This window comes from Phaseolus vulgaris, chromosome 2 (assembly GCF_000499845.2).
Source record: "Phaseolus vulgaris cultivar G19833 chromosome 2, P. vulgaris v2.0, whole genome shotgun sequence".
Lineage (NCBI taxonomy): Eukaryota > Viridiplantae > Streptophyta > Magnoliopsida > Fabales > Fabaceae > Phaseolus > Phaseolus vulgaris.
In genome coordinates, this window is record NC_023758.2 from 32,704,994 (window position 1) to 32,718,269 (window position 13,276).

Consider the following 13,276-nt stretch of genomic DNA (forward strand, 5'->3'; position numbering starts at 1 on the left):
ATAAGCAAATGGAACTTGTTGGTATCAACTATGCATTTTCTATATCTCGAAAGATTGATATATATATGCTTAAAATTTTGTTCAAGAATCCTATATTTAGTTATTTGCAAATGACTAGGTTACTTATAGTTTATCTACATCAAACACATGGAGACGTATCTCAAAATCTTATTTTGTTTGTTAGGTCAAGATGTAGATATCTTTTTTTTTTCTTTTGTTCTTGGGAATATTTTTCTTAGACTTGTATCACACATGTGAAAATTCCATCCCTCTACATTCTCATCATATACACAAGATGAGCTACCTTAAAATCAAAGGATCGACAGGTTTGCCTTCAAGAACAAATTCATTCCTTCCTTTCCAGATAGACCAACAAATACTTCCTACCTGAGCAGATATTTGGTTGGCATTTTCTGGATATACCCTTTGAATCTCCATCAGTTTATGCCAAAGCCAAAGTTGAAAGCTTTGAACTTCTTTAACATCAACGCGCCACTGGAAATCACTTCCGAACCAAAGGGGTCGTGTCCATGGACAAAACAGGAACACATGTTCAACTGTTTCAGGCTCCGTTCCACAAATGGGGCAGAGTGGACTAATTACAAGCTTTCTCCTGAAAAGGTATTCAAAAGTTGGCAAATCATCTCGGCAAATATTCCACATCAGGACTTTAACATCTGGAGGAGCTACAATGCTACAAATTGCCAACCATAGCCTCTGTGATACACCATGATAACCACGCTTAGCTTGATGCTGCTTCGTACGTGGTGCCTCACAAATTTCCTTGCGTTGTGATACACGGATTCTTTTGGGCAATGACTGAAAACTTTCTTCCAAATCAGGCTTGGAAAGTTCACTAAAAGCTCTTTTTGGACACCAAGGATTTATGAACCGGATATCCTGCATGTTTGTTTTATTCTTGTAAACATGAACTCCCATCCACTTAATGGTTCCTTTCTTGGTTCTGCATGAATGTGGAAAGGCTCTTGGTCCCACGTATGAAACCTCAAGATGGTTCCACCCATCCTCCCCATACACACTTTCCAATCCACCATTGTAGGACTTGAGCTGCACATCGGACAAGAATATATGATATGCGATTAATTTTGATTGCACAGTGAAATGGCAATGCAGCTTTTGAATGCCATTGATGAGCAGGTGGAATCTGGACATGGGAAAACTGCCTTGCTTGTCTAAAACTCCAACAACAGCTAGAGCCATCCTTGGAAATTTGTTACGAAACCAGAAAGACAGAGATGGCCCCCTAGTACAATGATCAAACCATTCTGGTAACCTTGTTCCTGGAAGGGAAAAATCTGTGCCCCCACCCTCATGTAATCTCTGTTGGCCACAATATATAGAAAAAGCATAATGAGTTTTAACAGTTAACAGGATGTAGACAACTGCGCTTGTGAGATTAATAAAGAGAGTAAGAAACCTTACCTGATTCAACATGTTTCGAGACTCACGGGACAATAATGTGCAATTTATTGCCGACAGATATTTTATCTTTGGAGGAACCCCTCTGATTTCTTGAAGCTCCTTGCAGTTGTCCAAAACTAGATTCTTTAGAAAGCGACATTGACTGATGCATTCGGGAAGGACTTTGAAAGCACAGCCAGTTAGGACTAAGAATTCTACATTGGGGAAGCTGGTGGTGGGTGTCAAATCATTGTAGTTTAATCTAAAATCTCTCAAAGACTCAGATGAAACAAATCTTCCTTGTCCTTCACTTTTACCAAGGATCAAATTTACATATCGTCCACATTTTACAGCTGTCAATCTCTCAAGTTTTGGTAACATCAAAATACTTATTGGGATCTGATTAAGCCTCTTGCACTTGTCTAGTACTAAATATTTAAGCCCAGTGAGTTTCCTAAACGAATATGGCAATTCTTCAATATTAGTTCCACACAGGTCAAGATTTTTCATATGTTTCATTTCTTCTAATATGTATGGCAAACGCTGGAGGCTTGAGCATTTTCTGAGAGACAGATATTCAAGTGATGTTAACTTGAAGCTATGGGGAAAAGTCCTTAGACTGGTGCATCCAATAGCAGTGAACCATTTTAGTTTGTCAAGAAGTCCGATGGAATTATGAACTTCCACTAAATTCTTGCAGTTATCAAGACACAGCTTTCTTAAATTTTTGGCTCCAGACATGTCAGGTACCTGTTTTATGAATCTGCATCCTCTTAAAACCATTTCACTCAGAGACTCGAACTTCTGGTAAGCCAAACTAAAAATAATTAGTTTTGGAAATTTCCAGATGCAGTTTATAAATATAAATATATAAAACAAACAAAACATTTCAAGAAAGATATCAATTGTGCATACCATCAGGTTGAGTTGTTTGCACAATATACTGCGACTCAGAGACAAGTCTAACATAACAAGTCTCCTTGGATCATATTCAGGTGGCAAAGACTGTGTAGGATATCCCCGCCACTTTAGTACTCTCAAACTACTTGGGAGAAATTCAGGGCCTCTAGAAAAGTCAGCATTTTCAATACTTAGCATTTTTAAGTTTGTCATCTTCTTGAGCTCAATTCCATTCCATAGAACTTCCCTGTTCTTTGGCAAGTGTAGCATGATTACTTCAATTGTATCAGTTCCCTTTTAAGCCAAAAGAATATTAACAAGTTATTATTTGTTGAGAATATCATGTACAAATTTAGACAAGTTTCCAAGTCATAAAGCAAATTATCCAATTGTTAACAAATTTTATGAATACAACTTCAAAAAAGAAGTTAAGAATCATGGCCTCTATAGCGTACTTGTCAAAACAGTTTTGTGCAAGTGCAAAAAGAAAAACATAATAGTACACGTACCTTGTCATTTTCTAAAACATCAACAATATCCTCATAAAACCATAATCTACTGCGTTTTCCAGGTTCTGATGGTGATTCTTGCCTAACAATTTCTCTGCCCATGTCCTCTACCAAGTTATGCATTAGCACAAAACCATATTGATCGATCTTTATAAGAGATTTATCTACCAACATGCGAATAACATACTCAGGTGAGAAACCACGACTTTGGAGCAATAAACTTATGACATCTTTCAAATGGTAGCCTCTTAAGAAACAAGCAATGTCAAGGAAAACATCCTTCTCATTTCCCTTCAAACCATCATAGCTTACTTTTAGTTTTTCCTGAATATCTTCATCTGGGATTCTTTCAATGGTATCTAATGCTGCTTCCCATTCAGACATTGTTATACCATTCAAGTTAGAACCTATTATTTCCAAGGCCAATGGAAGGCCATTGGAATAAAATACTGCACGCTTGGAGATATCCAAGTAACCTGGACCAACTTCATTGCTTTTAAAAGCATGCCAACTAAACAACTCAAGTGCTTCTTTATCATCTAATCCTTTTGCTTCATATGTTCTTTCAACACCATGTACACGTAAAAAATGTCTATTCCTTGTTGTGACAATGATTTTGCTGCCATCACCAAACCAGGAAAGATCACCAGCAAGTGCCTTTAACTGCTCCAATTTATCAACATCATCAAGAATCAAAAGAACTTTCTTTCTTTGAAGCTTGCTTTTCAATACTGACATTCCCCTATTAATACTCCCCAACTTGATACTCTTCTCCCCAACCATTTCAGAAAGTATTATCTCCTGAAGTTGTACTAAGTCATACTTCATTGATTTTTGTCTAATATCACCAAGGAAACACTGACCTTCAAATTGATCAGCAATGACATTGTACACTGCACATGCGATTGCAGTCTTACCTATTCCCCCGATTCCGTAAATCCCAACCATGCTTACTCCTCCATTAGATCCAACATCCAAAAGTGAGTTCACGTCTTGTACTCTAGACTTCAGTCCAATTGGATAATTAGCCACATGTAAAGGGCTACGATTTATTCTTTTGGAAACCTCTTCAACAATTGTCCCAATAAGTTCATGTTCATACCTACCCAAATACAAAATACATATAAAGTTATCCAAATGCATCAAATCCATGCCCATTTTCAGGCACAAATTCAAATCTCAGTATATCTTTGTGAAGGAGTATATTTTACTTACGAACTTTTTTTCCTGAATTTGTGTTTCTTAATTATATTGAAACATATCAGAAAAATAAAAGAAAGAAACAACAACAGAATCAACATTTGTAAGAATCAAAGACAGAGTACCCTTGTTTGAGTTTGAAATGGCAACCAGACAAATCAGCAGCTTCTTGTAGAGCTAGCTTCCATTTTTGCAGCTTCTCCTGGTCATTCTTGAATCTTTCTCCAAGCTTGGCCAATGCTTTCCCATAAGAACCCTTCTGAAACCGCACATAAGATGGGGTAACCCCGTAAAACACTGGCCAAAGAAGTCGACCCTTTTTCACTATGCACTCAAGGATCATGGCAAGTTCTTCAAGACAATAAGTTGACTCAGCATAATTTTCAGAGAAAACAACAATGGCAATTCTAGACTGCTCAATAGCCTTGAAAAGAGCAGGTCTAATCTCTTCCCCTTTTCTGAGCCCCTCATCATCTATGAAGGTGTGAATTCCCCTGTCACAAAGAGACTTGTGTAGGTTGCCAGTGAAGCCACTTCGAGTGTCATCGCCTCTGAAACTGAGGAACACATCATGGGTCCATTCACAAGTGGAAGAAGAAGATGATGATGAAGACGGTAGCTGTCTCATGATGGTAACTATGTAACAAAAGCCTTTAGTTTCAGAAGTGAAAATTGGAACTTGTTGTGAAGATTGTGAAAGAATCCGTAGGTGCTGTAATGAGTCAAACAATAAAAGAAGATCACATAGTTGATTGAAGCAGCGTGCAATATCCACGAAGCTTCGTTGAAAGTGTGAACATCTAGTTGACTTCTGGCATTCATTAGCAAATATTTGAATAAGTTGCTTTTGCAAGAAAAAAGTCATATACATGTCTGAAATGATTAGTAACAACTACTTAAAATATTATTAGTAACTAAAAATATAATTAAAAAGATGTTTACAATTATAAAGCTTTACTATTAAAATAAAATCACCATTGTATTTTTCATCTTATATTTTACGGTCTTGTAGTTTTTTTTCTCACAACTTAATCTTTTGATTTTTAATCATCCATTTTTTGGTCTTGAATTTTTTTACACATCCCTTAGTTTTTATTATTCATATCTTTGTTTAATTTTCAGTTTGAAAAAAAATCAGTCTTCTATTTTATAATTGTTTTCGTCTTCAATCCAAGAAAAAGAAATACAGCTATAATGTGTTTTCACCATTTTACTAACTAGAAAATAATAAAAATGACGCATAATTAAACTAAAAATTAAATAAAAGTATGAATGATTAAAATTGAAAAAAAATATACGTAAAATTATAAATAAAGTTATCAAAAAAATTAGAACAAAAATTATAAATAAATAATTGAAAATCAAAATTACAGATTTTGTAAAATATATAAAAAAAATTAAATTGAGTCAAAATTGAAAATAAGTAAGGATGCCAGAGCAACCAACCACGGAATCACGGGACTTAATTAAAAATTTATATAACCAAAGACCCAATTAAAAAAAGTAGAAGTTTGGTGATATTTAAAAAATTTCAAATAATTCAAAGACCTACTAGTAATTTATCTTAAATAACGAAATAATGAAGGGTTAAACCTAAATTACATATTGGAATTTATAAACAATTAAGACAAGTGAAAAATAAGAATAATTTATTAGTGGTAATTTTGTTGATTTAACTGGGATTGAAATTAGTCTTGAATTAAAATAAATCAATATAAAAACTTAATGCTCTCATTTCTCCATAATATGTTTCATTTATGTATTGTTTAAGTAAAGAAAACATTTCGCTGTAAAAAAGGGAGTAAAGACAACAGTTAACATGAGAGAGTGATTTCATTTTATTTAACTGAAAATATTAAAATAATGTTTGGTTAACATAAATCACATCCCACAAATACATTATAGTCTTAGTGATCAATTAAAACACAGTTTAACTTAAAAACAAAAATTAAAACACAATTTAACTTGAAAATTTTCTCTAACTTTAAAATGGTCATTCATATAATTTTTATAACTCAATTGTTTCACTTATGTCCTTAGTTTATTTTCACTTAAGAATCTTGATTAAAAGAAATTATATAACGAGAGACCCAATTAAAAAAAAAGTTTGGTAAGCTATTTGAAATTTTCAAGTAGTTCAAAGACCTACTAGTAATTTAACTTGAAACGCAAATAATGAACGGTTAAAAATAAATAAATTAAAATTAGAATTGTAAACACAAATAAGAAAAGTAAAAAATAAGAATACTTTATTAGTGGAAAAATTTGGTGATTTATCTAGAATTGAAATTAGTCTTGAATCAAAACAAATCAATATAAAAACTTAATGTTCTTATCTCTCTATAATATGTTTCATTTATGTGTTGTTTAAGTGAGAAAAAAAAATATTTTGCTGCAAATAAAGTAAAGAGAACAGGTAACATGAATTGTTTCATTTTATTTAACACGAAATTATTAAAAGTCATGTTTGGTTAACATAAGTCACATCCCACAAATACATCTATAGGCAAAAAAACATAATATTTTTCGTGGAGCATATATATATATATATGCAAAAAAAAATTTTGTTAAACTTTTGTGTACGAAACAGATTTTGAAAATTAATTTTGGACACAGTTTAACTTTTCTAACTTTAAACCCATTCATATAACTTTTACCATTCAATTGTTTCACTCATGCCCTTAGTTTATTTGGACTTTAGAATCTTATATTCTATTTGGAGGCAAGTTATTGTACTATGAGCACAAAATGGTGTGTTTTTATGCGGTACCAGTTTTTTGGCCTGGTTTTCTTTAGCTAGTTTAAGTTTGGTGAGTTAAGTGATGTGTCATTTAATTCCTTAAACTAAGAGTAACGTATGTATAAGGGGTGAAACATTGTTGAAGTGTTTCATTTTAATTCTATTAATTCAAGGTTGGTAAAAAAAATTGAGAGAAATTGAAAAGCATACCCAATATAAGCACTTAAAATCAATAGTTTATTATGAAATTATAATGCTTCTAATATAAAAGGTAACATATAGTACAAGGCTAAATCCTTGGTTGTACATTTAAGAACAAGAACTTTGTGAGGAAATGGGATTAAGTGAAAATTGTTTCTCCCAAGTATACTTGAAGCTAACAATACCATATTTGTTGATTGGTTGACCTGGTGTGAGGAGACAAAAACCAGTGTGGGATAGTGTCAAAACTGAAGGATCTATGGATTCAAGTGATTGAAATCCAGTGCAATTCAGGATCACATTTGTCTGAGCACAAGGACACTTGTTGGTGATGGTAACACTCCATTCTAGTTTTCCATTCACTATAACTCCTGTTCTAGTTTGAGTTACAGAGATATCACGCAAAAGACATTTACCATAACCTGACATCATGACATGGAAAAGTTAAGAACAACCATTCATAAAAATTTAATAAACTCATGGCTTCAGAAGAAACAATACCTTCAGAAACAAGAACAAAGAAAAGAATTATCGTGAGAAATTTCATGGTTGAGTATGTCTTTTTGATAGCACTAAGAGAAAAGTCTGAGTTATTATATACATCTAAAGAAAAAGTTATATTTAGTATTTATTAAAATATTATTAAATACAATGTTGAAGATGTTTAATATATTTTTCAAAATTTAATCTTCTATTACTATTTATTAAATATAACATTTCATTACAAAATTTATTAAATATTTAATAACACTCCTGACAACTAAATTAATTGTCATTTTAATAAAAATGTTATTAATTTTTTTTAAGTGAACTTTATATTAGATACAATATTTCTTCAATGTCAATATTTTGTAAATGAATTTTGGTAAATATTTAAGGTCTAAGTAAGTTTTAAGTTAATAAATTTTAATATTTTTAATTGAATCCTTATTAAATTATGTTCTATTAAATTGTGTTCTATTAACTATTTATAATTTTCATAATTTTTAACTAGTATATGTCAATTATTAGTTACAAAATTAATGTTAAGAATTTTGTGAGTTAATTATTAGATGCATTTTAAATAAATTTATAAATAGATTTAATTATATTTACTTATTGAAGTTTGAAAATCTGAAGTGTTTTATTGAGGTTTTACAATAAATTTTTAAAATTTAACTAAGATTAAAAGAAACTTCCGTTATTTTGTTGAGATTTTAGAATAAACTTTTGAAACTTAACAAAGATTTAAAAGACTTTCATTAATTTGTTGAGTTTGTAGAATAAACCTTTTAAACTTACTAAAAGTTAAAGTTAAGATAACCTCAGGTTTTACAATAAACCTTTGTAATTTAACGAATTTAGTTATAAAATATATTAAAACTATGTAGTTTTTAATTATTTGTTTATAAATAGATTTAATTTTATTTATTTATTTATTGAAATTTGATAATCTGAAGTGTTTTATTTAGGTTCTATAATAAAAATTTTAAATTTAACTAAGGTTAAAAAAACTTTCGTTATTTTATTGAGATTTTAGAATAAAACTTTTGAAACTTAACAAAGATTTAAAAGACTTCCATTAATTTACTAATGTCTGACTGGAATGCGATTGTACTTTGATTTGTGTTGCATTTATTGCTAAGACAAATGTTCATTGAATGCTTCGTAATTGATGGAATACTTGTCTTAATTACTATGGGAAAATTAGGTTTAGGGTTACTAATATTTTTCGTGAAGTGAATGTGTGTGTTGATAAGTTGGTTAATTTAGGATTTATTCATAAAAAATCTTTTCATTGGTATAATAAGCTTCCATCTAGTCTGTTCTTAGAATTTTTTATGAATAAGTATAGTTTACATATGTATCCTTTTTGTTAACATGTGAGTTTTGGTCTAGTCCCCAAATACTTTTGTATTTTTTTTTAATAATACTTTTTTTATGTGATGACAAATGATTGTTGTTACTTGAAGTGTAAGTCTAGCTGAGATCTCAAGTGGCATAGTGAAAGCTTTTATTTATTAAAAAAAACTTTCATTGATTTGTTAAGATTGTAAAATAAACTTTTGAAACTTCCATTATTTTGTTGAGGTTTTAAAATAAACTTTTGAAATTTAACTATTCCATTATTTTGCTAAGATTTTAGAATAATATTTAGAACTTAAGAAATATTAAAAGACTTCTAATTCTTAAGTTTATTTCAACTAAATAACCTCAGTTAAAACTTATTTTTTGTGCACTACAAAAAATAATGTATCAAGTATGTAATGACGGTTTTAATATAGTATTTTATTAATAATTTTTTAAAATATTTAATAACGCTACTTACAACTTTCAGATCTTAATATAAACTTTATTAAATGTTTTCTATTTAACTCAATTTTATTGATAATATACTAATTACAATATTTTAAAATACAATAATTAATTAAGTTATGACCATTAAATACTTATTAAATAGATTACAAATGTTATTAAATTTTTAAATATTTAATAAAACCATCATGAAAGAAAAAAATTAAAATTAAAATAAACATTAAATATTAAATATTAAATTTATTAAATGTGATGTAAAAAAAGTTGTACTTATTTGAGAAGCATTTATAAATTATTATTTTTTAAAACTGAATTAATTTTAAAAAGTAAATAAAAAAAAGTTGAAACCAATCAAAAATTATTTTCAAAAGTCCTCAACTAAAATATTTAGTTTGTTTTTTAGTTTGAAAATTAAGAATTAAACTAAATTATTTATTTATTTAATATAATTTTATATGTTTTATAATTTATTCATAAAAAATAAAAATTTAAAATTACGAATTGGATAATAATTATAAAAAAAATGTTCCATAATAGGTTTCAACATTTTTTAATCATAAAATCTTTAACATTTTTATAAAAATAGTGTTTAAATATTTTATAACCGTTTAAATTTCATTTTGTTAAATTTATATTAAATTAAAATTAAAATAAGTCGTATTTATTTTTGTATTTGTTTGAAGTTTTTTTAATAGGAAAAATTGGTAGACGTTACTTTTAGTATTTTAGAAAATAAGTAAATAGAGTAAAAATAATTTATATACATTTGATATTCGTATAATAAATTAAATTGTTTCTTATTTTAACTCTTAAACTATAATTTTTAAATATTCTTGCTCTAAAGTAATAGTCTTTTTAAGATCTTGATACACAAATTTTATGAAATTTACTTTTTATATAAGCTAATAAAAAAGTATGTAATGTTTTAATGATCTCCCTCAAAGCTATTTGGATTATGATATATCTTTATTTTGATATTTGAATGTAAATACAGTAGCCTAGTATTCAATGACAAGATCATTTGAATACTAAACTTATAATGGAAATTGTGTACTTTAGTATTTATTGGTTCTTCAGCGTAGAAAGCACTAAACATTGATATTTAAATTAGGATATATCTTATTTTGATATCTGAATGTAAATACACTAGTTTAGTATTTAATTACAAGTTCATTTGTTAATTTAGTATTTATTGATGTAGCAATTCAGAAAGCACGACAAATAAATATATTTAGTATGTGGTCGAGCTTCGATCACAAAAGTTTTAAAGCCTATAAATACACACTATTACTAAGGAAGTATCACCAAATTCTATTTATTCTTTATAATTATTCTATTTTTTTTTCTAACATGAGAATAGAAGACTCTTCTTAAAAATAGACTCAAGTATTGTATTTCAATCAAAACTCATTCTTAGAGTTCACAAAATATTTCGCAAGTCACTCACATTTATGGTTCTTATTATAAACAAACATTATCTCCTTTTTCTCGAATGATAAAATGGAGACTTCTTCAATTATACAACCTCAAAATACGTACAAAGAGTTCCTTTCAAAAGAAAAACGAATCGGTGCAAAATCGAATCGTAACCATTCAAGAATAGAATGAAAAGAATATTTGAGTTCGAGTTGCAAAAGACCTGGAACTCATTCGACAATAGCATCAAGTTTACCTCCAACAATAACATAGTGAGTTTGAGAGATTATGTGATCAACAACACAATAAAAAAAAAATTTAGAACAAACTCAGCATATTAGTTTGTGATCAATAACCATAAAGCATATTAGTTTGTGATCAACAACCATAAAATATTGATGAGAATGCTCAACAAACTTTTATTGAAATATATATATATATATAACTCGATTAAATTCTAAAATTAAAATAAATGTGTTAATAATGTTGATGCATGAGGTTGAGATTCTATATCATTTTAATTTGTAGCCAAATGATACTAAATATGTGATATTAGTGTCATGGAGGGTGGTGAGGACTTGTTCTGAAGTTAATGTATGTTATTTGGTATATTTTTAATAAAAAGGTTGTAATTTGTACGCATTCTATTGATATGCAATTAAATAATGTAATATGATGAATTTATGGGTATATTTGAGTTAATTGAAATTTAGTTAATTATTTTTTATAGCGTTAAATTAATATGTTTACAAAAAATATGGGTTTGTTAAAATTATCGGAACAATGAAAGTTGTCATAAAAATTGTACTTGTATAGACTGAGGGGTCCAGATAGTACCTATGGTTTGATGTAGAATTGTTGATGTGTCGGTGATCTCCAAATGTCCTTAAGCCTCCTTCCCTCAATATTGATGCTCATTCGACCAAAGGGGGTAACTGCGATTGCACTCCGACGCATGCTCAGATTTAGTTGTATTCTCGCAGAATGTAAAACGTACCTTACTTCTTTTTTTAGAGCTCTATTTTTAGTATTGCTTTGTGGGCTTTTGACTTTAATGTGTTGGGATCAGTGGTTAACTAACGTGTAGCAGTTCCTTAATCTCAGGGAAGTGTATATTTAGTTTAATCTGTTTTATCCGTTATATATTAGAGATATTTTCCAAATATTTTCATATGTGCATTTACTCATTCAATGCTAATGCTAGTGATAACTGTTATTTATTGTATTCGTTATGTTATATGTTATTTGACTCGGACGGTCGGTCACTGAGGCTGACTCGTCCGGTATCGACGGGTAAAAAAATGATACACAAAATGATACTAATATAAATATATTTTAAATATTATTTATTTATTTGTGGATTTTAGTTGTTTGTAATTAAAACATTATTTTCAAAATTGTGTTGGAATAAAATCCAGATTATGTCAACTTGTCAAAAAATAAAATTGTATCAAAAAATTCTTGTGCTTGCTTTAAAATTGAAATTTCAACTTTTCATAATTATAAAAAAAATTAGGTGGAAAATGATCAATAAATATAAACATCTTAAATTGTCAAATTTAAATAAATAAATAAATTGAATATTCACAAGTTATATAAAATTTAATTATTACATTAATTTGTATTCAAATTAAATAATATTATTAATACAATCAATGTCGTTGATCACAGTCCAATTTGATTCATTCAATCTTTCAGTTGCTCTATCTTTCATTAACCTTATCAAACCGTGTATCAAACATGTCCAAATGTGTGTGAATATCCAATGCTCGTCATCATTTACAGGATGTCTTGAATCTTGCTCCAAAATTGGATTAACAATTGGACATCCTGGGGATTGATGACTCAGGTTGATCACCTTCAACATGTTGTTCTGGTAATGGTAGGTCTTCGTCGTGTTTTTCATGTTTCTCTTCAGGCTACCAAGTTGCCAAACACCATTAACTTCGAAGATATTCAACTTCTTCATGACTTTCTTCCTGAAATTTTTATTCCACCCTAGTATGATTGTTGACTCAACCATAAAGTTGATGTCATAGAGCATTATTAGGTGTTTTATGAAAGACTCGTAGTGAAGAGACATGTTGTTGTCACGACATTTTATCATGTATTGCAAGATAGCATGTGGTTAGTTAATCAATATATTACTTTTCATGCACCATAACATGAAAATATCTTCATTCACTAGCTGAGAGAAATTGTTATCCCGAAGTAACAACATGTGCACCCATGCGTAATGAAGTAGTTTGTTATTCATAGTCAAACTACCTACATTTCTTACATTTTGACCGTGCAAGTCTTCTCTTGTCATGGTTGACAGGGCCTATTCACGATTAAAATATAGGTTCTCAGAGATGGTACCAAGGGTTAACAAAGTATCATAATAGTTGAAATTAGCCACATTCATCCAATCCCAATGTCTTATTATAATGGTGTGTGTGTCAATCTGAGTAAAAATGTAACCATGTGTCGTCAAATGGAGATTTGAATATAAAACTCTGACAAGGTCCTCATAATATGGAAGTCTTAGCCTAAGAAATGGTTGCAATCCTTGGAAATTCAAATGTTGGTTGAAGTGAAACCTGAATGTGGC

At 29.4% G+C, this 13,276-nt stretch overlaps 1 protein-coding gene and 1 long non-coding RNA gene across 2 annotated transcripts; both read right to left on the reverse strand.

The window, feature by feature from the left end:
• Window positions 1-156: 156 nt before the first annotated feature.
• LOC137811539 (TMV resistance protein N-like) lies at window positions 157-4,859 on the reverse strand. The gene is made up of 5 exons (XM_068613327.1): window positions 4,157-4,859; window positions 2,832-3,933; window positions 2,338-2,616; window positions 1,444-2,226; window positions 157-1,341 (listed from the first exon to the last, which is right to left on the reverse strand). Exons 1-5 carry the CDS (start codon window positions 4,657-4,659, stop codon window positions 301-303), a joined length of 3,708 nt encoding a protein of 1,235 aa, XP_068469428.1. The 5' UTR covers window positions 4,660-4,859; the 3' UTR covers window positions 157-300.
• A 2,128-nt stretch (window positions 4,860-6,987) lies between these two features.
• Window positions 6,988-7,537, reverse strand: LOC137809709 (uncharacterized). The gene is made up of 2 exons (XR_011080800.1): window positions 7,474-7,537; window positions 6,988-7,394 (listed from the first exon to the last, which is right to left on the reverse strand). It is a non-coding gene; the product is annotated as an uncharacterized lncRNA (long non-coding RNA).
• Window positions 7,538-13,276: the final 5,739 nt, after the last annotated feature.

Bases quoted from the DNA above. Each gene is read 5' to 3' on its own strand.
- LOC137811539 (XM_068613327.1), bottom strand. From the start codon at position 4,659: ATGAGACAGCTACCGTCTTCATCATCATCTTCTTCTTCCACTTGTGAA. The intron at 3,934-4,156 runs GTACTCTGTCTT...GTATTTGGGTAG, and splicing joins CATTTCAAACTCAAACAAGG to GTATGAACATGAACTTATTG. The intron at 1,342-1,443 runs GTAAGGTTTCTT...TGTGGCCAACAG, and splicing joins CTCGAAACATGTTGAATCAG to AGATTACATGAGGGTGGGGG.